We start from the raw sequence: 25910 nt of genomic DNA, 5'->3' as shown, positions 1-25910 counted from the left end.
ACCCCAGTCCTAGTGCCTGAGAGACAGCTGTTGTGCAGATGGAGGCTGGTGTTTGGCTGGCTATCAGAGGTGTGGACTACATTTTGGACTGTTAGCAGCTTTCCTGTTTCCCCCCATGGAAGTTGTTCCTGAAGTGAGGGACTCTGAGGACTTGTCCCTTGGGTAGCCTGGGTCCTGTCAGCATCCTTGTAGATGCCATGGAGGGGATGTGCTCTACCAACCAAAATCAAAAGCATGGATGGGCAGGGCTGACTTGTTGAAGGTCAGGGGCAATGTGGTCTGGCTCACCATCTGCTACTTTGGTTTTCCTGCAAGCTGCTAAAAGGAGTCACCATAGCCAGTGGCGGGGTGTTACCAAACATCCACCCAGAGTTGCTAGCAAAGAAACGAGGGTCCAAGGGGAAATTGGAAGCCATCATCACACCACCCCCAGCCAAAAAGGCCAAGTCTCCATCCCAGAAGAAGCCAGTGTCTAAGAAAGCAGGAGGCAAGAAAGGAGCTCGGAAATCCAAGGTATGTGATTTGGCAGGAGCGTGTGGAGTAGGGCAGGGCAGTGCAGGTAGGTGGGGCCAGGAGGAGGCCCCTTCCTGCTGAGTGCTTATCCCACTGATGGGGTGCAGCAGCAGAGGAACATGTGGGAACTGGTTACAGAGGGGCTAATCCTGCTTAAGTGGCCAGAGTCTGGACACAGTTGGGGGGAGGGGGCTGGATTCCTGTAGTCAAGGGGAATGTGTGGAGGGTGCTGGAAAGATCAGGGTGGAAGGACCTCGTGCCTGGCTTTTTTAGGGAATGCCCACGCCTGTGGGAAGTGGCCTGGGTGCACAGGATCTTCCTTGTGGAGCAGACAGCTAACACTGAGTCCTTCCCAGAGATGCCAGCTGCTCACTTGTCCTTGACTGATGTTACATTGCCATGGCTGTATGGCCTCCTCTGAGCATGTTCTAGCAGGGGCAGCCCAGACAGTTTGCTTTTTAGAGTGATTGCCTCATTAAAGAGTAACTTTTTAGGCCTTTCCTGCTTGGACTGAGACGAGGTCCTGAGTGCTGATCTTTTTGTGGAGAGTGAAACCCTGTCCTAAGTGTGCTCCTTCATCACTGAGCCCTGCCTCTCAGTAGTTGTCACAGTTGGCTCTGGGGCCAGCAAACTAGGTGCACTGCAGTTAAAGCTTTGTCTTTAATAAATGGAATCTTAAGGCTGCCCTATCCTGTGGCGTCTCCTCAGGAGTCACCCTTGGCCTGTCTGTGCCTCAGACAGACTGACTTTCATCACATAGGCCACCTTCTCTGACCTCTGACCTCCTATCCACACTCTTTGCAGGCCTTCTTTAATTGAGGTGGAAGAGGTTGTATTTTTTGTACATCCTTCTGAAAACATCAGAATATAAATTTCTCTTTCGGCCCTGGCTGGTTGGCTCAGCGGTAGAGCGTCAGCCTGGCGTGCGGGGGACCCGGGTTCGATTCCCGGCCAGGGCACATAGGAGAAGTGCCCATTTGCTTCTCCACCCCCACCCCCTCCTTCCTCTCTGTCTCTCTCTTCCCCTCCCGCAGCCAAGGCTCCATTGGAGCAAAGATGGCCCGGGCACTGGGGATGGCTCCTTGGCCTGTGCCCCAGGCGCTAGAGTGGCTCTGGTCGCGGCAGAGCGATGCCCAGAGGGGCAGAGCGTCGCCCCTAGAGGGCGTGCTGGGTGGATCCCGGTCAGGCGCATGCGGGAGTTCTGTCTGACTGTCTCTCCCCGTTTCCAGCTTCAGAAAAATACAAAAAAAAAATTCTCTTTCTCACAGACCACCCATTCCACTCCCCCTCCCCATCTCACCCCCCATCTCACCCCACTAGGCTCTGAATCATTCCCAGCTCTTTGAGAGAGAAACTCGATATTGAAGAGCATCCTAAGTTTATTTCCAGATGGTTGCACTCCACCTAGTTCACAAGTCCTGGAGGAGGCTGGGAGCCAGGCGAGGAATTCACAGAATGCTCCCTTCTTACTCCTGCTAACTATAAAATTAGCAGACTGAGCTGTTTCTTTACCCACTTTCAACATTTGCAGTTGGTGGGAAGGAGCAGGATGGAGAAGGCAGGGGAAAAGTGCCTGTGTAACCCTTTTTAAATGTTGAGAGAAGACAAAGGCACCAAATGTATCATCTCCTGATAATGTGCCCCAGGGAGCTGGCTGCTCACGGATAAGGGCCCTTGGTGCTGGGCTCTGGGGACAAGCATGGCACAACCATGTAACTCAGTCCAGCCATCCTCCATCCTCTGGCTGTGGTCAGAGCCGTGCCCTTGTTCCTGCAGGCCCACTGCTCGCTGCTGTTGGAGCAGCCTCTCTGACTCCATTGTGTATGGCAGCCCTGGCTGAACTTTGTTTGCTCCCTGTCACCCCAATTCCTCCCCTGGTAGTTTTGCCCATGACTTTCTGAACTTTCCAACTGACCAGACACTAGGAAGGCTATTTCTTTCTTTTTGGACTTGAAATTTAGAGAGAGAGAGAGAGAGAGAGAGAGTGTGTGTGTGTGTGTGTGTGTGTTTAGCTCCTAGTAGCTATATTTGGAACTCGGTGTTTCTAATAACCATATGCCAATAATCACTCGAACGCTCCACTTTTTCCCTTGATTACAAAAGCAGGAAGTCTGTTATGGTGGTCTGTTTTTCTTCCACACAATAAAACACATTGTCTGCTTACTGTACAAGTATTTGGCTAACATTAAACCCTGGGGGGAGCTGAAATTGGAACCGTGAACAGCTAATTTTCAAAACATTTGTTTAATGTAAATTGTGGTGTCAGCTCCCAGAAACAGCAGAGAACCCTGCATCTCCAGGTTTAAGTGGAATGTTCTGAAAATAACCTTTCCAGAGACAGAGAGGGCTTTAGTAACATGCAAAAGTACTTGCAGTAAAAGGGAGTTGGTATTTTTCAAGTGTCAACACTTGAATTCCAAATCATAATTTTTCCCTCAATTCTATGTAATTGGAAGTTTTTGAAAGTCTCCAGTTGTGACAGCTGAGTCAGCAATAGTGGGAACGGGCAGAGAATGGAGAAGGCAGCAGAATCACCAGCTGCCAGGCGTCTGGAGCCTGGGCAGTGATTTAGGGCTTCTCCTTCCTACTTGGGTGGCCTCAGGCAAGCCTGTGCCTCAGTTTACATCCCCACCAGCAAGATGATGGGGTCCATCCCAGACTTGGAATTCAGGGACTCAGTGAATATTTGCATGATGTGTTTTTGACCAGGTTGTATGTGTGAGGATTTGGTTGGGGCAAGAGTATGAGGTAATAGAATCACACTCCTACAGTCTCCCACTGCCCCCCAGACAGTCACTATAATCCATTTTCATGTATCCTTTCAGAAAATCTGAGCACATAAAAGCATATAGCTATGTAAAGCCTTTAAATATATGTATATATAAGTCATGTTACCCACTGTTTTGGCAGTGGTGCATAGTGGTTAAGGGTGCTCACCTGACTTTATATTCCAATTCTGCCATTTCCTGGCTCTCTGACCTTTGGAAGTGACTTGACCTCTCTGATATTAAATGGTGGTTGTGAGGCTTAAAAGAGAATTCATGTGAAGTGCTTATAACAGTGTGTCACAGATGTTAGCTGCTGCTGTTATTAACTTGGCAGTACTTCCATATCTGCACCTGTGATGCGCCGGTGGTGTCCCATGTGTGAGTCTGGTTACTTAGATAGTATGCGGGACCAGTGCACCCAGGTCTCTACGAATGGACTCACAGTTGTTTCTAGCATTCTTGCCAGCGTGCAGTACCACAGTAACCATCACTATAGTGGGTCTCTGCTCATGTGCAAGAGTGCCTATAGGATAAAGTCCTTCAGGTGAACTTGCTGAGGCAGTGTATTTTTTAACTTTGATGGCAGTTGCTCACATACAAAGCATTTCACCCCAGTAAGAAATTTTAAAAGCTGTCTCAGTCTCTTAACTTTTACAGCTGGGTTGTTTAAAGACAATGCATCTTATGATCAATACTGACTAAGACTGCATGTGCTCATGACTGTTCACGGCAGTGGGATACAGCAGTGAATGAAAGGACCTCCCCCCTCCTTCCATGCTCAGTGAGCTTTGGTCTAGTGAGGGGGGCAGTCATTATAGAAGGGTGGGGGGTAGAGAGCAGGTGCAAGGACAAGAATAAAGTGGAGCAATGGCATGGGCAGTGTAATTTTACATAGGTGGTCAGGGGAGCCTTCTCTGGTAAGGTGACACTTGAATGGAGACCTGACGGAGTAAGGTTTTGGGGCATTCAAATGATCGGGAGAGAGAGCTTCTGGCAGAGGGACAGTGAGTGGGCCCTGAGGTGGGAGAGCGCCTGGCTCCTGCCAGAGAGGGCTGGACAGAATTTGCTTGTGGGGGTCCTAACATGTCTCTAATGGACACCTTTGCAGTCAGAAGCCCAGGACCCTTCTCATGATAAGATTTCAAATGCATAAAATACCAAAGATTCAAAGAAAACCATTTTAAAAAGAAAAAAAACATGTGTTTTTCCTTGTGATGAGATCACTTAGGATCTACTCTCTTAACAACATTCAGATACATCATACAGCAGTGTTAACTGTAGTTAGTCATTATGTTCTATATGGCGGCCCTAGTTCTTATTTATGTTATTACTAGAAGATTGTGTCTTTTGGCCACCTTCATCCAATTCTCCTCCCAACCTTCAACCTCTGGTAACTGCAAATCTGATTTTTTTTTCTATGTGTCTGAGTTTTTTACATTTTTAAAAAGACTTCACATATAAGTGAGACCATACAGTATTTCTTTCTCTGTCTGCCTTATTTTACTTAGCATAATGCCCTCAAGTTTCATCCCTGTTATCACAAATGGCAGGATTTCCTTCGTTTTTATGGTTGAATAATATTTCATCATTACACACACACACACACACACCACAACTTTTTTTTTTTCTGCATCATGAGGAAAGAAGTTCATGGGGTCTGAAGCTTAAACAATTTTGAGAACCCCCATTTAAATAAAATAGAAAACTATAAATATAAAATTAGATACAGGGCTTTAGATAGAATCTACTTAATTTAAGGGACCTTTATTATCTTCATAATATATTCAATTCTGCAAGGGTGTATATTTTTCTTTTTTTGTCTTGCTTTGTCACTTAACATTGTGTTTGAGAGTTCAGCCAGGTTGTATGTAGCAGACAGCACCAAGCCTATGCATTTCACTGTTTGAATTTACCAAAATGTGCTTATTCTACTGTTGAGAGAGATTTGTTATTTCCAGTTTAAGGCTCCTACCAACATTCCTGCTGCAAAAGTACATGCCGTTTGGTATGCATTTGTTGCGTTGTGTTGGAGTATGCCTGTGAGTGGAACTGTGGTGTCTTGGGTATTCATAGGTTTAGCTTTAGTAGATAGTGCCAGATAGTTTTCCGAAGTGGTGGTGAAGGTATACAGTCCCAGTGTAGCATATAGGAGTTTTATTTCTATATTGTTGCCAAACAGGGTACTTTGAGACTTAAATTTTAGCCATTCTGGTGTGAGTATTGCCCTCATGACCAATTAGCGTTAGTATATCTTCAATTGAATTTTGGTCCTTTTGTGTATTTTCTTTTGTGCAAGTTTATATGCAGTTTTTAAAAATTGGGTTATTTGTCCATTTTAATGACTTATAATTCTTTTTATATTATGGATGAGGGTTTTTTATTGTGATAAATTGACATATAAGATTCTGTTTGTTTTAGGTATAAAACATAATGGCTTGATATTTGTATATCTAGCAGATGCTTGAATATTTCATTATAACATTGAGAGATGCCATAGGAACTTAAGTCTTGTTTATATATAGATTACTCTATGGTAAAATTTTTCTCATTATATGTCATTTCACTGCAGTTCCAGAAACCTATTGATGGCATTAAGTGAGGATTTACTCTCTTGTGAAATGATCACCAGAAGTCTAGTGAACATACATCACCATACATAGTTATAAATATTTTCTTGTGGTGAGAAGTTTTAAGATCTGATCTCTTAGCAACTTTCAAATATGCAATACATTGTTACTAACTGTAGTCATCATGCTGTATGTACATTGCGCCCCTTTGACAGCTGACTGTATGACTGGAAGTTTGTACCTTTTGACCTGCTTCAGCCAATTCACCCCCACCACCACAGCCACCCATCTTATCTGTACCTGTGAGCTTAGTTTTTTGTTTTTGTTTTTTATTCCAACATATAAGTGGGATCATATGGTATTTGGCTTTCTCTATCTGACTTATTTCACTGAGCATAATGCCTTCAGGATCCATCCATGATGTCACAAATGGCAGGGTTTTCTTTTTATTATGGCTGAATAATAATATTCCATTTTATATATATATTGTGTGGGTATATGTGTACATATATGTGTGTGTGTATATATGTATATATATAGAGACAAAGAGAGGGAGTTTATTCTTATATTATTATTTATTTTTTGTATTATTTTTCTTATTAATAACTATAAACCTACTTTTGCCCCACCCTATAGTTATAATATACAATATATACTCTATAACACACATATACTGGTAATATATAACATATATAGTATAGGACACATGTATACCATATATGCATATGCACACTATGTGTATAACATATAGTGTATATAAATTACATATCACATTTTCTTTATCTACGTATCAATGGACACTTAGGTTGTTTACATATCTTGGCTACATATTATTATAAATAATGCTACATGGGAGTGCATACATCCTTTTGAGTTAGCGTTTTTGTTTTCTTCCAATAAATGCCCAGAGGTGGAATTGTTGGATCATATGGTAGTTCTATTTTTAATTTCTTGAGGAGCCTTCATTTTGTTTTCCATAGTAGTTGTACCAGCTTACATTCCCACCAGCAGTGCACAAAGGTTCCTTTCTCTCCACATCTTCACCAGCACCTGTCATCTGTTACCTTTTCGTAACTGTGATCTTAACAGGTGAGAAGTGGTATCTCACTATGATTTTCATTGGCATTTCCCTGATACTTAGTGATGTTGAGCACTTTTTCTTGTACTTGGCCATTCGTATGTAGTCTTTGGGGAAAATATGTATGTCCTTCATCCATTTTTTAAATTAGGTTTTTGTTATTTTGCTATTTAGTTGTATGAGTACTTTATATATTTTAGATATTAATTCCTTATTAAATATGTGACTTGCAAATATTTTCTCTGCTTTAATAAGTTGCCTTTTTACTTTGCTGAGCAGAAGCTTTTAAGTTTGATGAAGTTCCATGTGTTTATTTTTGCTTTTGTTGCCTTTGCTTTTGGTGTTAACCCTCAAAAAAAAATTACTGCCAAGACCAAAGTCTAGGAGCTTACCTATTATGGTTTCTTCTAGAAGTTTTAGGATTACAGGTCTTTTTTTTTTTTTTTTTTTTTTTTTAATTTTTCTGAAGCTGGAAACAGGGAGAGACAGTCAGACAGACTCCCGCATGCGCCCGACCGGGATCCACCCGGCTCGCCCACCAGGGGCTACGCTCTGCCCACCAGGGGGCGATGCTCTGCCCATCCTGGGCGTCGCCATATTGCGACCAGAGCCACTCTAGCGCCTGAGGCAGAGGCCACAGAGCCATCCCCAGCGCCCGGGCCATCTTTGCTCCAATGGAGCCTTGGCTGCGGGAGGGGAAGAGAGAGACAGAGAGGAAAGCGCGGCGGAGGGGTGGAGAAGCAAATGGACGCTTCTCCTGTGTGCCCTGGCCGGAAATCGAACCCGGGTCCTCCGCACGCTAGGCCGACGCTCTACCGCTGAGCCAACCGGCCAGGGCCCAAGATTACAGGTCTTAATTCAAGTTTTCAATCCATTTTGAGTTGGTTATTGTGTATGGTGTAAGATAAGTGTACAGTTTCATTCTTTTGCATATGGATATTCAGCTTTCCTAATACCCTTTATTGAAGAGACTATCTTTTCCCCATTGTATATTTCTGATGCTTTTGTCTAAATTAAAGACCATATATGAATGGGCTTATTTCTAGGCTCTCTATTCTGTTCCATTGATTTATGTGTCTATTTTGATCCTAATACTATACTTTTTTATTACTATAGCTTTGTAATATAGTTTGATATCAGGAAGCATGGTGCTTCTAGCTTTGTTCTTTTTTTTTTTTTTTTTAATGAAGTGAGAGGTAGAGAGGCAGAGACAGAATCCTGCATGCATCCTGACCAGGATCCACCCAGTAAGTAATCCCCCTACCAGTTGATGCTCTGCCTATCTGGGACCACTGCTCCATAGCTCAGCAACCAAGCCATCTCAGTGCCTGAGGCGAGGCCATGGAGCCATTCTCAGTGCCCAGGGCCAACTTGCTTGAACTATTTGAGACTTGGCTGTGGGAGGGAAAGAGAGAGAAAGAGAGAGAGAGAGAGTGAGAGGAGGGGGAAAGGTGGAGAAGCAGATGGTTGCTTCTCCTGTGTGCCCTGACCAGGAATCAAACCCGAGGCCTCCACATGCTAGGCTGATGCTCTATTGCTGAACTAACCAGCCAAGGATCCAGCTTTGTTCTTATTTCTCAAGATTGCTTTGGCTATTTGGAGTCTTTTATGATACCTACTAATTTTAGGATTGTTTATTTTGTTTCTGTGAAAAGTGCCATTGGAATTTTATTAGGGATTGCACTGAATCTGTAGATTGCTCTGGGTAGTTTGGATTTTAACAATACTAGTTCTGCCAATTCGTGAGCACAGAATATCTCTACATTTATTCATGTTTTCAGTTTCTTTCATTAATGTCGTACAGTTTTCAGAATATAGGTCTTTCACCTCCTTGGTTTATTTCTAGGTATTTTATTTTTTTATGTAATTGTGAATGGGATTGTTTTCATAATTTTTCTGAGATTTCATTATTAGTGTATAGGGACACAACAGATGTGTGTGTATTGGTTTGTATCCTGCAATTTTCCTGAATTTGTTGATTAGTTCTAACAGTTCTTTGGTGGTGTCTTTAAGGTTTTGCGATAGTTTTACTACTTCCTTTCTGATTTGGATGCCTTTAATTGCTGTAGCTAGGACTTCTGATACTATGTTGGGTAAAAGTAGCAAGGGTTTTCTTTTCCTTGATCTTAGAGCAAAAGCATTCAGCTTTTCATGGTTGAGAATGGTATTAGTTGTGGGCTTGTTGTATGTGGCCTTATTATGTTAAGGTATGTTCCCTCTGTACCCACTTTGGTGAAAGTTTTTTTTTTTATATCATAAATGAATGTTGCAATTTTGTCAAATACTGTTCCTGCTCCTATTGAGATGATCATATGATTTTTATCCTTCATTTGTGAATGTGGGGTATCACATTGATTGATTTGTGAATGTTGGACCATTCTGTGCTTCCCTGGAATAAATTCCATTTGATCATAATATACGATCCTTTTAATGTATTGTTGAATTTGGTTTGCTAATATTTTTTAAGGATTTTTGCATATATGTTCATCAGGGATATTAGTCTGTAATTTTCTTTTATATATATATCATCTTTGTTTGGTTTGGTATTTAGGGTATTGCTGGCCTCGTAAAATGAGTTTGGAAATGTTCCCTGCTCTTCTATATTTTGGAAGAGTTTGAGAAGGATTTGATATTCTTTTATTTAAAATTTTTATTTAGAAATTAAATTTAATGGGTGATATTGATCAGTTAGATACATAGGAGATACATAGGTTTCAGCTAAACATTTCTATAGCATTTGAGCTGTTGTGTTGTGTGTCCATCACCCAAAGTCAAATCATTTTCCATCACCGTATATTTGTCCTTCTTTACTGCCCTCACCCACCCCCCACTCCCTGGTAACCACTTCACTTTTACCTGTGTCCATGAGTCTCAGTTTTATATCCCACATATAATTCTTCTTTAAATGTTTGATAGAAATCACCAGTGAAGTCACATGGTCCTGGACTTTTGTTTGTTGGGAGGTTTTTGATTACTGGTTCAAAATCAGCCTTTTTTGTTGTTGTTGGTTTGTTTTTTAGTAGTTATCAATCTGTTAGGATTTTCTGTTTCTTCATGATTCCGTCTTGGTAGATTGTATGTTTCTAGGAATTTATCCATTTCTTCTAAGTTGTCCAATTTTTTTGCATATAATTGTTTATAGTCTCTTATGATTCTTAATATTTCTGTATATTAGTCATAATTGTCTCCTTTTTCATTTCTGATTTTGAGTCTTCTCTCCTTATTTCTTGGTAAACCTAGCCAAAGGATTGTGGATTTTATTTTTTCTAATACCAGCTTTTAGTGTCATTGATCTTATATATTATGTTTTTGTCTCTTTCATTTATTTCACACTGACTTTGCACTCTTCTTTTTATAGTTCCTTGAGTGTTGTAAAGTTAGGCTGTTTATTTCGAGATTTTTCTTGTTTTTTGAAGTAGAACTTTATTGTTAAAACTTCTCTTAGAACTGCTTTGCCTTATCTTATAACTTTTAGCTTGTTGTATTTTCATTTTTCTCAAGGTTTTTTTTATTTTCCTTTTGATTTATTCTTTTCTGTGTGTTTGTGTGTATGACAGAGAGAGAGACAGAGAGAGGGACAAATAGGGACAGACAGGAAGGGAGAGAGATGAGAAGCATCAGCTCTTCATTGCGGCATCTTTAGTTGATCATTGATTGCTTTCTCATATGTGCTTTGACCAGGGTTGGGGGGGGGGCTCCAGCAGAGCGAGTGATCCCTTGCTCAAGCCAGTGACCTTGGGCTTCAAGTCAGCAACCTTTGGGCTCAAGCCAGTGACCATAGGGTCATGCCTATGATCCCACGCTCAAGCCAGTGACCCTGCACTCAAGCTGGTGAGCTGGCACTGAAACCAGAGAAGCCTGTGCTCAAGCCAGCGATCTTGGGGTTTCGAGCCTTGGTCCCCAGCATCCCAGTCCAATACTCTATCCACTGCACCTGGTCAGGCTGATTTATTCTTTTTTTTTTTTTTTTTAATTTTTTTTTTCTTACAGAGGCAGAGATAGACAGGAACAGAGAGCGATGAGAAGCATCAATCATCAGTTTCTCGTTGCGCGTTGCGACTTCTTAGTTGTTCATTGATTGCTTTCTCACATGTGCCTTGACCGTGGGCCTCCAGCAGACCGAGTAACCCCCTGCTGGAGCCAGCAACCTTGGGTCCAAGCTGGTGAGCTCTTTGCTCAAGCCAGATGAGCCCGCGCTCAAGCTGGCGACCTCGGGGTCTCGAACCTGGGTCCTTCTGCATCCCAGTTCGACGCTCCATCCACTGCGCCACCACCTGGTCAGGCAGGCTGATTTATTCTTTGACCCATTGGTTTACTATCATGTTGTTTAAGCTCCACATATCTGTAAATTTTCCAGTGTTCTTGTAATTGATTTCTAATTTCATACTATTGTGGTCAGAAGAGATGCTTGATATGATTTCAGTCTTCTTAAATTTGTTCAGACATGTTTGGTGGCCTACCATATAGTCTGTCCTGGAGAATGTTCTATGTACAGTTGAGAGGAATGTGTATTCTGTTGCTTTTGGATGGAATGTTCTGTACAAATCTGTTAATTCCATCTGGTATAACCTGTCGTTTAAAGCTGATGTTTCCTAATTAATGTTCTGTCTGGATGATCTATGCATTGATGAAAGTAGGGTATTAATGTCTCCTATTATTGTATTACTTTCTATTTAGATTACATCCCTTTAAATCTGTTAATATTTGCTTTATATATTTATGTGTTCCTGTGTTGGCTGTACAAATATTTACAAATGTTATGTCCTCTTGTTGATCAACTCCTTTATCTTTATGTAATGCCCTTCATTGTTTATTATAGTCTTTGTCTTAAAATCTGTTTTGTCTGATGTAAGTATAGCTACCCCAGGTTTCTTTTGGTTTCCATTTGCATGGAAAATCTTTTTATTTCCCTTCTACTTTCAACCTGTTTGTGTTCTTAAGTCTCAAGTCAGTCTCTTGCAGGCAGCATATAGATGGGTCTTGTGTCTTGTGTTTTTATTCCTTCAGCCACTCTCTGTCTTTTGTTTGGAGAATTTAGTTAATTTACATTTAAAGTAGTTATTGATAGATATGTACTTATTGCCATTTTGTTGTTTTTTGGCTTCTTGTAGTTCCCCTGTTACTTTCTTATTCTCTTGCTCTCTTTGTGATTTGATATTTTTAGTGTTATAATTAGATACCTTTCTCTTTCTCCTTCATGTACCTACTATGGGCTTTTGCTTTATAACTGATTAGTCCACCACTTTTACTATGTATTTACCTTTATCAGTGAGATTTATTTTGTATCTTTTTGTGTTCCTAATTAGCACTCTTTCTTTTCAGCTTAAAGAAGTTCCATTAACATTTCTTATAAGGCTTGTTTAGTGGTGAACTCCTATCTCTTCTTCAATTATGGACAACTTTGCTGGGTGGTAGAGTATTCCTGGTCAGACTTGTTTTTTATTTCAGCACTTTGAATATATCGTGCCACTCCTTTCAGGCCTGCAGTTTCTGCTTAAAAATCTGCTTATACTCTTATGGGATTCTCTTGTATGTAACAAGTTGTTTTTCTCTTGCTGTTTTTAAGATTATCGCCTTCTATTTCACTTACACCATTTTAATTATAATGTGTGTCTGTATGGTTTCTTTGGCTTTATCTTATTTGCAATTCTCTGGGCCTCCTGGAAGGATTTTCTTCTTTTTTATGGCTGAATAATATTATAATATTCCATAGTGTATGTGTGTATACTGGGGTGGGAAAATGTAGGTTTTATTTTTTTTGCCATGGTGACATTCTTTTGAGTTAATAGAGCTACTGTAATAAATATAAACTGTATGTCTTCTTTTCATACAAAGAATTGTAAACCTACTTTTGCCTACCCCTAAATATACTACTGAAAATCACCAATATTAATTATCACTGGTTAAGCCTTGTACTCTGCCTGCGTAGGCAGCCACTGACTTGTATCAGGGAAGCTAGCTCTGAGGCTCCTCCCAATAAAACCAACTCAAATTCCCGGATGCCTGAAATTGTCAGTTAGGGCTTTTTCACCTTTTAAAATCCAAGTGTACTTCGGCAGGAGTACTAAATTTTTATCTACTTATCAGTTGCATCCCTCCCTCGGTGTTGACTGAGCACCTCCTATATGTGTGATGTGCATTTGACAGAACAGAGGTTTTCAAACCTATTTGCCTGCATACCTCCTTAAATAGTTTTGAAAATCTTTTTATCTCACACATTCAAAATTGACAGCTAAACTTTTTTCTTGTTTTAATTCAGTGAGAAGCAGGGAGGCAGAAACAGACTCCCGCCTGTGACCTGACTGGGATCTACCTGGCAAGCCCTCTAGGGGGCTCTGCCCATCTGGAGCTATTGCTCCGTTGCAACTGGAACCATATTTTAGCACCTGAGGCAGAGGCCATAGAGCCATTCTCAGTGCCCAGGCCGACTTGCTTGAACCATTTGAGTCATGGCTGCGGGTGGGGAAGAGAGAGAGAGAGAGAGAGAGAGAGAGAGAAAGAGAAGGGGGAGGGGTGGAGAAGCAGATGGTCACTTCTCCTGTGTGCTCTGACCAGAAATCAAACCCGGGACTTCCACACACCGGGTCGATGCTCTACTTGCTACGCCAGCTGGCCAGGGCCTAAACTTTTCATAAATACCATTTAAATATCTGCAAAGGATAAAAGTTTTGTATTTAATAAAATTGGCATTAAAAAAGAAAACTGTTTCATCATTCATGTAAATGTATCCAAAGAAATCTAAATGTGCAGATTTGATATACCATTATAATTTTAAAAAATATACAAATAGGTTTTTTTGTTTGTTTTACAGTTGGAAAATTGACATTACTTTTCTCCTTCAGCCCTTATTTCCCTTTCCTTGGTCCACAAATTTATCCTAATGTAACACATTTTTATACATCTAGTATTTTATTGATCTTCACAGCAAAAATAATATATGTAAATTTAAATGTATTTTGAAAATATGTCATAAAATCACTAAAGGATTTTACAGGCTTAGATAATTACCACATTTATTAATAATATACAATTGATTAAACTGACAGCTATGTTACAAATTTTGTTAACCTAAGAAAAAAATAAAAATTTTTTGGAACTGTATGGGATAGATGAACATAGTTTTTCAATTCACTTTTCTAAGATAAATGGTACTTATTGCTAAAATGAGACAGTGTTCAGCATTTACATTTTTATATTTATAGGTATAAGTGTCTGGAAAATTTTGTTCACAAAAATAAGTAGGAATGCAAAAGATTTTGTAATAGCAACATCACTCAATCCTTTAAACTCTGAGTTATATGCCAACAATCACATACCAATCTGTCATCAGTTTGTCTTAATGAATGTTTTATTTTTGAATCATTTTTAAATTACAGAAAAGTTACAAAGACAGTACAGAGAGTTTCTGAATGTCCCTCACCCAGTTTCCTTGTTAACATCTTACAGAACCCTGGCACATTTGTCACAACTAAGAAACCAGCATTGGTACATTACTGTTAACTAAACTCCATCAATCTGTTCTTTAATGATATCAGCTGTTAACTCAATTTAGTATTTCTTCAGTTTTGTTGAAAGCACAGAATTAGAGACATCTGACTTGCAAAAGGCCTTGTCATCCAGTCTTTCCCTTTCTTGTTTCCTCTGAAGTATATTTAAAAAGCTTTAAAAAGACTTACCATGTAATTGTGGATTATACCTGTTTCTCTTTCACATGTCAAATTTGATACACCCAAAGTATTAGGAAAACCAAATAGTCATAACTTTACTACATCTTTGCTACTACCGTATTACTTAATAAAATGCTTTTGTCTTATCATTTATACTAAAACTTTGGAATTCAGATTTAGCTAATTTAGTTTATGGAAAATGTTCCAGGCCAAAGCAGTCCTGATTGTTAAAGAATTCAGCAAAATTAGACCTATTTTTGAATTAAGTAAAAATGTTAATATGTTAATGAATTTGAATCCTACATGGGCAAATGGATAGCGTACAGGCCTTGACCTGAGTTGACTGTCTAGATTTGTCCTGCAGGAAGGCATAGCCATCTTTAATATTTCTCACCCCTTGCTTTCTTTAAAAAAATTTTTCAATTACAGTTGACATACAACATTATATTAGTTTTAGGTGTACAGTGTAGTGATTAGACATCTATATATCTTATGAAATGATCACCCCAGTAAGTCTAGTACCCATCTGACCCAGTACATAGTTAGTACAATATTACTGACTATATTCCTTATGCTGTACTTTACAGCCCTGTGGTTATTTTACAACTGGCAATTGTACTTCTTAATTCTTTCACCTTTTTTTTTTTTTTTCTGTATTTTTCTGAAGCCGGAAACGGGGAGAGACAGTCAGACAGACTCCCGCATGCTCCCGACCGGGATCCACCCGGCACGCCCACCAGGGGGCGACGCTCTGCCCACCAGGGGGTGATGCTCTGCCCCCCAGGGGGTGATGCTCTGCCCCTCCTGGGCGTCGCTCTGTTGCGACCAGAGCCACTCTAGCGCCTGGGGTAGAGGCCGAGGAGCCATCCCCAGAGCCTGGGCCATCTTTGCTCCAGTGGAGCCTCGGCTGTGGGAGGGGAAGAGAGAGACAGAGAGGAAGGAGAGGGGGAGGGGTGGAGAAGCAGATGGGCGCTTCTCCTGTGTGCCCTGGCCGGGAATCGAACCCGGGACTTCTGCATGCCAGGCCGACGCTCTACCACTGAGCCAACCAGCCAGGGCCTTCCTTCACCTTTTTTGCTCATCCCCTCACCCACTCCTTCCATCTGGCAACCATCAATTTGTTCTCTGTATCTATGAGTTTGTTTCTATTTTATTTGTTTATTTTGTTTTTAGATTCTACATATAAGTGAAATCATGTTATTTGTCTTTCTGTGTCTGATTTATTTCACTTAGCATAAAACAGGTTCATCCATGCTGTTTCAAATGTCAAGATTTTATTCTTTTTTATGGCAGACAGTATTCCATTGTGTATAGGTACCACATCTTCTTTATTCAGTCATCTGTTGATGGACACTTGGGTTGCTTCCATATCTTGGCTAGTGTAAATAATGTTGCAGTGAACATAGGGATACATATATTTTTTTGAATTAATTTTGGATTTCTTCCCAGTAGAGTTGCGGGGTCATATGGTAGTTCCAGTTTAAATTTTCTGAAACCTCCATACTGTTTTTCTCAGAGGCTACACCAATTTACAATCCAACCAACAGTGCACAGGGTTCCCTTTTCTTTCTTTTTTTTTTTTTTTTTAATTTTTAAGACTTTATTCATTTTAGAGAAGAGAGAGAGAAGAGTGGGGGAGGAGCAGGAAGCATCAACTCCCATATGTGCCTTGACCAGGCAAGCCCAGGGTTTCGAACTGGCAACCTGAGCATTCCAGGTTGATGCTTTATCCACGGTGCCACCACAGGTCAGGCCAGGGTTCCCTTTTCTCCACATCCTCACCAACACGTTGTTTGTGGACTTATTGACGGTAGCCATTCTGACAGATATGAGGTGGTATCTCATTGTGGTTTTAATTTGTATATACCTGATGATTAATGATGTTGAGCATCTTTTCATGTCTGTTGGCCATCTGTATGTCCTCTTTGGAGAAATGTCTGTTCAGGTCCTTTGCCCACTTTTTAATTGGACTTTTTTTTTTATGATGTTGAGATGTATGAGTTCTTTATATTGTTGGTGGATATCTTCTTCCATTCAGTAGGTTGTCTTTTCATTTTGTTGATGCTTTCCTTTACTGTGCAAAACTCGTTAATTTGATGTAGTCCCATTTATCTATTTTTCTTTTGTTTCCCTTGCTTGAGGAGACATATTAAAAAAATATTACTAAGAGCAGTGTCAAAGAGTTTATTGGTTAATGTTTTCTTCTAGAACAGGGGTCCCCAAACTTTTTACACAGGGGGCCAGTTCACTGTCCCTCAGACAGTTGGAGAGCTGGACTATAAAAAAAACTATGATCAAATTCCTATGCACACTGCACATATCTTATTTTAAAGTAAAAAAACAAAACGGGAACAAATACAATATTTAAAATAAAGAACAAGTAAATTTAAATCAACAAACTGACCAATATTTCAATGGGAACTATGCTCCTCTCACTGACTACCAGTGAAAGAGGTGCCTTCCAGAAGTGCGGCGGGGCCGGATAAATGGCCTCAGGGCCACATGTGGCCCGCGGGCCATAGTTTGGGGACCCCTGTTCTAGAAGTTTTATGGTTTTGGATCTTATATTTAAGTCTTTTGTCTATTTTGAGTTTATTCTTGTATATAGTATAAAAAAGTGATCCATTTCATTTTTTGAATATGTCTATACAGTTTTGGTCAGGGTAATGCTGGACTCATAAAATGACTTTGGGAGCCTTCCTCCTCTTGAATTTTTTGGAATAACTTGAGAACTATATGTTTTCATTATTTTATTTTTTTTGAATATTTGGTAAATTTTACCTGTGTAGCAGTCTGGTCCAAGGCTTTTGTTTGTTGGGAGTTTTTGATTACTGATTTGATTTTATTAGCAGTTATTGGTCTGTTCAGATTTTCTGTTTCTTCCAAGTTGTCCAATTTCTTGGCATATGTTTGTAGTATTTCCTTATAATCCTTTGTATTTTTGTGATATCAGATGTTACTTCTTTTTTATTTCTGATTTTATTTATTTAGGCCCTATCTTTTTCTTGATGAGTCTCGCTAAAGGTTTATCAATTTTTTTACAGAACTAGCTCTTGGTTTCATTAATCATTTTTATTATTTTTTAAAGATTGTTTTATTTCTGCTTTGATATTTATTATTTCTTACTTTCCACTCAGTTTGGGCTTTGTTTGTTGTTCTTTTTCTAGTTCCTTTACGTGTAAATTTAGATTGTTTATATGAGATTTTTCTTAATTCTTGAAGTAAGGTCTGAATTACTATAAATTTCCCTCTTAGGCCCTGGCCAGTTGGCTCAGTGGTAGAGCATTGGCCTGGTGAGTGGATGTCCCAGTTTGATTCCTGGTCAGGCACACAGGAGAAGCGCCCATCTGCCTCTCTACCCGTCCCCTCCCCCTTCCCTTCTCGCTTCTCTCTCTCTCTCTCTCTCTCTTTCTCTTCTCTTCCTCTCCTGCAGCCAAAACTCAATTAGAGTGAGTTGGCCCTGGGAGCTGAAAATGGCTCCGTGGCCTCTGCCTCATGCGCTAAAAAATGGCTCTGGTTGCAACTAAGCAAGGGCCACAGATGGGCAGAGCATCGCCCCCTAGTGGACTTGCTGGATGGATCCAAGTCAGGGAGTATGCCAGAGTCTGTCTACACCTCTCCCCCTCTCACTAAATGAAAGAAAAAATTCCCCTCTTAGAACTTCTTTGACTATGTCCCATAGATTTTTGGGCCATTGTGTTTTCATTTTCATTTGTCTCAGGGTATCTTTTAATTTCTTCCTTGATCTCATTGTTAACCTATTCATTGTTTAATAGCATGTTATTTAACCTCCATGTGTTTTCTTCTTGTAATTGATTTGTAGTTTCATACCATTGTGATCAGAGAAGATGCTTGATATGATTTCAATCTTCTTAAATTTATTAAGGCTTGTTTTGTGGCCTATCACATGGTCTGTCCTGGAGAATGTTCTATGTACAGTTAAAAAAACATATATTCTGCTTTTTGGAGGTAAATGTCCTAAAATATATCACTTAAATCTATCTGATCTAATGAGTCTTTTAAGGTCACTGTTTTCTTGTTGATTTTCTGTCTTAATGATCAACTGATGTCAGTAGGGTGCTAAAGTTCCCTTACTATAACTATATTACTATCAATCTCTCCCTTTTTTCTTTAAAGTGAGAGGAGGGGAGATAGACAGACTCCCACATACACTCAGCAACCCCTGTCTGGGGCTGATGCTCAAATCAACTAAGCTATCCTTAGCACTGGAGGCTGATGCTTGGATCAACCAAGCCACTGGCTGCAAGAGTGGAAGAGAGAAGGAGAAGAGGGAGGAGAAGAGAAGCAGATGGTTGCTTTTCATGTGTGCCCTGTCTGGGGACTGAACTCAGAATGTCCACATGCTGGGCCAGTACTCTACCCATTGAGCCAACCTGCCAGGGAAGACGTGGCCAACAGTTTTTGCCCCCGGGCCAGATTAGAAAGAAAACTTTTTTCACGGGCTGGATGAAATATTAAAATTAAAAAATGTTAAATACAAAAATGATTCGTTTAAGTAAACAAAATTTTATTATGCAATTCGTTTATGAATAAATGTGAGTGAAAAAAATTTTAATATACAATATTATTATTATTATTATTATTATTTTGTATTTTTCTGAATCTGGAAATGGGGAGAGACAGTCAGACAGACTCCCGCATGCGCCCGACCGGGATCCACCCGGCATGCCCACCAGGGGCGACGCTCTGCCCACCAGGGGGCGGTGCTCTGCCCCTCCGGGGTGTCGCTCTGCCGCTACCAGAGCCACTCCAGCGCCTGGGACAGAGGCCAAGAAGCCATCCCCAGTGCCCGGGCCATCTTTGCTCCAATGGAGCCCCGGCTGCGGGAGGGGAAGAGAGAGACAGAGAGGAAGGAGGGGGGGCGGTGGAGAAGCAAATGGGCGCCTCTCCCATGTGCCCTGGCCAGGAATCGAACCCGGGTCCCCCGCACGCCAGGCCGACGCTCCACTGCTGAGCCAACCGGCCAGGGCCAATATACAATATTATTTTAATTACATACCGTATAAATATCCAAACTGTATTGTAATCAATCGAAACAATATTTAATTAATAGAATGAGTTTGAAGGGGTTATATCGAAAATTAAACAATTATTTCGTTTTACAAACAGCCTGGACACATTTTCAGTTATCAACTGCAGCTATTGTCTATGCTACAATGCCTTGCTTCAGTACACTTGACCACAAAAATAACGAATTGTTTGACCATGGGTGCGCACTGGCAAACTCCGCCTAAAGGAATGTGGGTTTCACATCGCCACTAAACGTCAAACAGTTCATATCGAGTACAGACAAATACAAAGTTGTAAATCTTTTTTTTTTTTTTTTTTTTTTTTTTTTTTTTTTTTTTCATTTTCCTGAAGCTGGAAACGGGGAGAGACAGTCAAACAGACTCCCGCATGCGCCCGACCGGGATCCACCCGGCACGCCCACCAGGGGCGATGCTCTGCCCACCAGGGGGCGATGCTCTGCCCCTCCGGGGGCGTCGCCATGTTGCGACCAGAGCCACTCTAGCACCTGAGGTAGAGGCCACAGAGCCATCCCCAGCGCCCGGGCCATCTTTGCTCCAATGGAGCCTTGGCTGCGGGAGGGGAAGAGAGAGACAGAGAGGAAAGCGCGGCGGAGGGGTGGAGAAGCAAATGGGCGCTTCTCCTGTGTGCCCTGGCCGGGAATCGAACCCGGGTCCTCCGCACGCTAGGCCGACGCTCTACCGCTGAGCCAACCGGCCAGGGCTGTAAATCTTTATAATTGAATTTTTTTAAAAAAATAAAGAAGTATCGCAAATCCATTTGACCAATTATTGGAAGTTAACCCTAGATTAGTCACACGTGGAATTCTTTTCCGCGTATTACTATCTTCTTTTTTGTTTGTTTTTTGTTTGTTTTTTTGTTTTGTTTTGTATTTTTCTGAAGTTGGAAATGGAGAGGCAGTCAGACAGACTCCCGCATGCGCCTGACCGGATCCACCTGGCACGCCCACCAGGGGGCGATGCTCTGCCCATCTTGGGGCATTGCTCTGTTGCGACCAGAGCCATTCCAGCATCTGAGGCAGAGGCCACAGAGCCATCCTCAGCACCCGGGCCAACTTGACTCCAATGGAGCCTTGGCTGCGGGAGGGGAAGAAAGAGACAGAGAGGAAGGAGAGGAGGAGGGGTGGAGAAGCAGATGGGCGCTTCTCCTGTGTGCCCTGGCCAGGAATCAAACCCAGGACTCATGCACGCCAGGCCGACACTCTACCACTGGGCCATCCAGCCAGGGCATCACTATCTTCTTCTTTTTTTTTTTTTTAATTTTTTTTAAATTTTATTTATTTATTTATTTTTTTACAGAGACAGAGAGAGAGTCAGAGAGAGGGATAGACAGGGACAGACAGACAGGAATGGAGAGAGATAAGAAGCATCAAACATTAGTTTTTCATTGTGCATTGCAACACCGTAGTTGTTCATTGATAGCTTTCTCACATGTGCCTTGAGCGTGGACTTTCAGCAGACTGAGCAACCCCTTGCTGGAGCCAGCGACCTTGGGTCCAAGCTGGTGAGCCTTGCTCAAACCAGATGAGCCCGCACTCAAGCTGGCGACCTTTAGGTCTCAAACCTGGGTCCTTCCGCATCCCAGTCTGATGCTCTATCCACTGCGCCACCGCCTGGTCAGGCACTATCTTCTTAAATATCTCGATTTCCAATAATCAAAGTCGCTTCCACTTCTGAGTAGCTGAGATTTTTAAGTAGCAGAGAATATTAAAAATTTAATCGCGGACCACATAAACTCATTACACGGGCCAGATCCAGCCTCAGGCCATATGTTGGCCATGCCTGGGCCAGGGCCTCAATCTTTCCCTTTATGTTTATCCATATCTGCTTTATGTATATAGGTGCTTCTAGATTGGGTGCATAGATATTTATGAGTTATGTCTTCTTTTGGATTGATCCTTTTATCATTATAAAGGGATATAAATTTGTTTCTTGTTATATAGCTCTTGTTTTAAGTCTGTTTTTGTCTGATATAAGTATTTCTACCCCAGCTTTTTTTTCTTTTCTTTCATTTATATGAATTTTTTTTTTATCCCTTTTGGTCTAAAGTAGGTCTCTTGTAAGCAGCATATACATGGGTCTCGTCTTTTTATGTATTCAGCCACCCTCTGTCTTGAGAGCATTTAGTCCCTTTATATTTAATTATCAATAGGTATGCAGTTTTTGCCATTTCATTGTTTTTGTAGTTCTTTTCTGTTCCTTTCTTATTCTCTTGCTCTCTCTGTCATATATTGATGACTTTATATAGAGCTTTGTGTGTATTCTTTTCTATTTTTTTAATATCCCTTGTGGATTTTGGTTTGTGGTTACCATGTGCTTCCTATATACAAAGCTATGTTTATAGCAGTCTATTTTAAGTTTTTGGTTGCTTAAGTTGAAACAATCTATATGCACCACCGTTTTTACTCACCCTCTCCATTTATGCCTTTTTTTATTGTTTTATTTTAGTGAGAGAGACAGACAGAAAGGGAGAGAGATGAGAAGCATCAACTCGTAGTTGCGTCACTTTTAGTTGTTCGTTGATTGCTTCTCATATGTGTCTTGACAAGGGGGCTCCAGCCAAGCCAGTGACCCTTTGCTCTAGCCAGAGACCTTGGGCTTCAAGCCAGCAATGTTTGAGCTCAAGCCAAGGACCATGGGGTCATGTCGATGTCCCCATGCTCAAGCCAGCAACTGTGGGCTCAAGCTAGTAAGCCTGAGCTCAAGCTAGTGACCTTAGAATTTTGAACGTGGAACCTCAGCTTTCCTAGTTGATGCTATATATCCACTGCACCACCACTGGTCAGGCATGTTTATGTTTTTGTCATTATTTTTTGCTTTGTGTGTGTACCCTCTAATTTATTGTTGTAATTACACATAATCTTCCTACTTTGACCTTTTAACCTTTGTACTAGCTTTATACTTGGCTGATCCACTATTATTATGTGTTTGCCTTTGTGAGAATTTTTTTTCTTATATTTTCTTATTCATATTTCTGATCTTTTCTTCTTAAGAAGTTCCTTTAACATTTGTCATAATACTCATTTAGTGGTGATGGGCTATTCTTTCTTTCTGGGAAACTCTTTACTATCTCTTTTGACTCCAATTGATAGCCTTGTTGGATAGTGTGATCTTGGTGTAGGTCCTTGCTTTTCATCAACTTTGAATAGTTCCTGACAATACCTCTGGCCTGCAAAGTTTCTGCTGAAAAATCAGGTAACAGTCTTATGGGAGCTCCCTTCTAGCTAACTGCTTTTCTCTTGCTGCTTTTTTTTTTTTTCATCTTTGGCATTTTAATTACAATGTGTCTTGGTGTGGACCTCTTTGGGTTCATCTTGTTTGGAACTCTGCTTCCTGGACTTGTATGTCTGTTTCCTTTGCCAGGTTAGGGAACTTTTCAGTTATTATTTTTTCACATAGGATTTTCAATTCCTTGCTGTTTCTCTTCTCCTTTGGATACCCCGTGATCCAAATGTTGGTATGCTTGATGTTGTCCAAGAGGTCCCTTAAATGGTTTTCATTTATATTTCTCTTTGCTGTTCTTATTGGTTGTTTCCTGCTACCTTGTCTTCCAGATTTCTGATTTGATCCTCTGCTTTATCTAATGTGCTGTTTTGCCTATCTAATTAATTCTGCATTTCATTTATTATATTCCTCATTCTAACTGGTTCTTTTTTATGGTTTCTATCCATTATGTAAGTTGTCATTGAGTTCACCAATTTTTCTCCTAAGTTCATTGAACATCCTTATAATCATTATTTTGAACTCTGTATCTGGTAGATTGCTTGCCTCTGTTTCATTTAGCACTTTTTCTGGAATTTACTTCTGTGCTTTCATTTAGTACATGCTTCATTGTCTCTTCACATTGGCTGCCTCCCTGTGTTTGTTTCTACATATTAAATAGATCTGCTCCACTTCCCAATCTTGGCAGAGTGACCTTATGTAGTAGTTCTTCTGTGGGGCCCAGTGGCACTGTCTCCCTGGTCACCTAAGCCAGGTGTTTCTTGTGTGGGTTGTGTGTGTCCTCCAGTTGTAGTTGAGCCTTGATTGCTGTGGGCACAGTGGGTGGGACTGGCCCACAGGCTGACAGGCTGTGAGGACTGGACGTGACAACAGTAGAAAAGTTCTACTTTCTTGATTTGCTTTTGCTGAGTCCTCACTCAGGAGTCACGAACTTTTTGATAACAATTGAGGAAAGGGAAAATGTTCAGTGTCTAAATAAAAATTGCCATTGTTCTCACTGTCTTTACTCTACAATGTATCTGAATGCAGAAAATCCCCAAATGACTCAAAATAGCCATTTTCAATACAAGCCCCATCTTTAATCAAAATATATAAAAGGCTGGGAAAGATGCATTCCTCAGAGAAGAGTGGCTGTTCAAGGAGACCTAGCATGAAACTTTGACCATAGGCATAGATCACTCTTGGGGCAGATCAATTTTAGGAAAAGTGCATTAGAAAGTTGAGGATCTAGAAACTGATTAAACCTCTCCATGCATCATACCCCTTGAAAGGCTCTTGGGAAGCCCAGGGTACACATACTTCAGACTGAATGATGATCACATGCCAAGATCCATGCCCACAATGGGGCTGGTGGGTCTCCAGGTAGACCAATGAGCTTACCAATAGCCACTGTAGCAATCCTTCTTCAAGGCAGTTTTTGTTTGTTTTTAATTAATTTATTTATTTTGTGACAGAGAAAGGGACAGATAGGGACAGAGAGGGAGAGAGATGAGAAGTATCAATTTTTGTTGTAGCTCCTTGACCGGGGGTTGGGGGTGGGGCTACAGCAGAGCAAGTGACCCCTTGCTCAAGCCAGAGACACTGGGCTAAAGCCAGCAATGTTGGGCTTCAAGCCAATGACCCCACACTCAAGCTGGTGAGCCCACGCTTAAGCCAGTGACCTTGGAGTTTCAAACCTGGGTCCTCTGCGTCCTGGTCCGATGCTCTCCACTGTGCCACTGCCTGGTCAGGCCAGGCTGGTTTTAATGAAGGAGAGTGGGAGAGTCTTACCTCCTGCACCAGAGAGGGTTGGAAGATTATGGTTCTTGGGCTGCTTTTTAGCTCTGAAAATTTAATGCCCTAGCCCCCTGGTCAGCAAACTGCGACTCACGAGCCACATGCAACTCTTTGGCCCCTTGAATGTGGCTCTTCCACAAAATACCACGTGCAGGCGCTACCTCGATAAGGAATGTACCTACCTATATAGTTTAAGTTTAAAACATTTGGTTCTCAAAAGAAATTTCAATCATTGTACTGTTGATATTTGGCTCTGCTGACTAATGAGTTTGCTGACCACTGCTAGAGCAATTTGTTTCCCCCCTCAAACTTGAATAGTGTACAGATATCTAGAAAGGAAGACCTTAATTAAGAGATACTAACTTGGTCTAAGCTATGAAAATGGTTCTGTACTAAATTATCACAGTAAAGTTTTGCCCCTGAATAGCTAATTTGTTTAGATGATGAAGTGCTGAAAATAAAATTTAACATTTTTCATAGAATTCTTGGACTTCAAAATAAACCTGCAGCCCCACTTTGAGAAAACTGACAAGTGCTGGTGGTTTCGTTCCATTTTCTCTTGAGTATTGTAGGCAAGGCCTATGAGCTGCTAACTTGTTTGAAAAGCCCCCATTTGTGTGGTCTCTGCCTGCGCGGGCCCATACTGACTCTTCTGTTTGTACAAGAAGAAGCAGGGAGAAGTCAGCAAAGCGGCCAGTGCTGACAGCACAACCGAGGGCACGCCCACGGATGGCTTCACCGTTCTCTCCACCAAGAGCCTCTTCCTCGGCCAGAAGGTAGGCAGATGTGCAGCCATGGTCTGCTCTTGGGGCCTGGGAAAGAGCGGTACAGGCTACCTCTACCAGCAGGGAGCCTGGGGATTCCCAGAGGTCACTCTCGGTCTCGGTCTCGTGGATGAGGGTGGAGAGAATGGGAGGGTATTTTGGAAGGGCCTCTGAGAGGGCCGTGGCACAAACCCTGGGAGAAGACTGGCAGGTGGGAGGAGGAGTTGGTGGTGGAGAAGAGGGCAGGGCTTCTGTGGAGGTCAGGACCCCGGGTTAGTCTCTGGAAGGAGCTGCTTATGTGGGATAACCTAGGCTCTGGCCAGAAGGACGGTGAGAAGTTAAAACTGGGTCCTGGAACAAGAAAGATCTGGCAGGCAGCCCAGTCGTTGGGGGGGGGGGGGGGTTGGAGCTGAAGGCTGAGCCCCTGATCTAGGGGGCGGGATTGTTTCTAGAGGTGTAGAAGCGTGCACTGAGCTACCTGATGACTCTTCCAGCCAATTGTTGGGT

The 25910-nt window shown here is 41.5% G+C and overlaps 1 protein-coding gene across 12 annotated transcripts in view; it reads left to right on the top strand.

Annotated features, from left to right (window-relative positions):
* MACROH2A1 (macroH2A.1 histone) overlaps positions 1-25910 on the top strand; it is a 93022-nt gene that overhangs the window by 41768 nt on the left and 25344 nt on the right. For 6 of the 12 annotated variants that reach the window (XM_066272515.1, XM_066272516.1, XM_066272519.1 and 3 more), the window contains 2 exons: positions 316-513; positions 25305-25415. In XM_066272515.1, coding sequence (XP_066128612.1) covers positions 316-513; positions 25305-25415 — 309 coding nt within the window. The remainder of the gene's footprint in view (positions 1-315; positions 514-25304; positions 25416-25910) is intronic. The other 6 variants (XM_066272520.1, XM_066272518.1, XM_066272526.1 and 3 more) reach the window with 2 other exon arrangements.

The sequence above is a fragment of the Saccopteryx bilineata genome, chromosome 4, assembly GCF_036850765.1.
Source record: "Saccopteryx bilineata isolate mSacBil1 chromosome 4, mSacBil1_pri_phased_curated, whole genome shotgun sequence".
In the NCBI taxonomy this organism is placed as follows: Eukaryota; Metazoa; Chordata; class Mammalia; order Chiroptera; family Emballonuridae; genus Saccopteryx; species Saccopteryx bilineata.
This window is presented reverse-complemented; position numbering and strand designations above follow the sequence as displayed.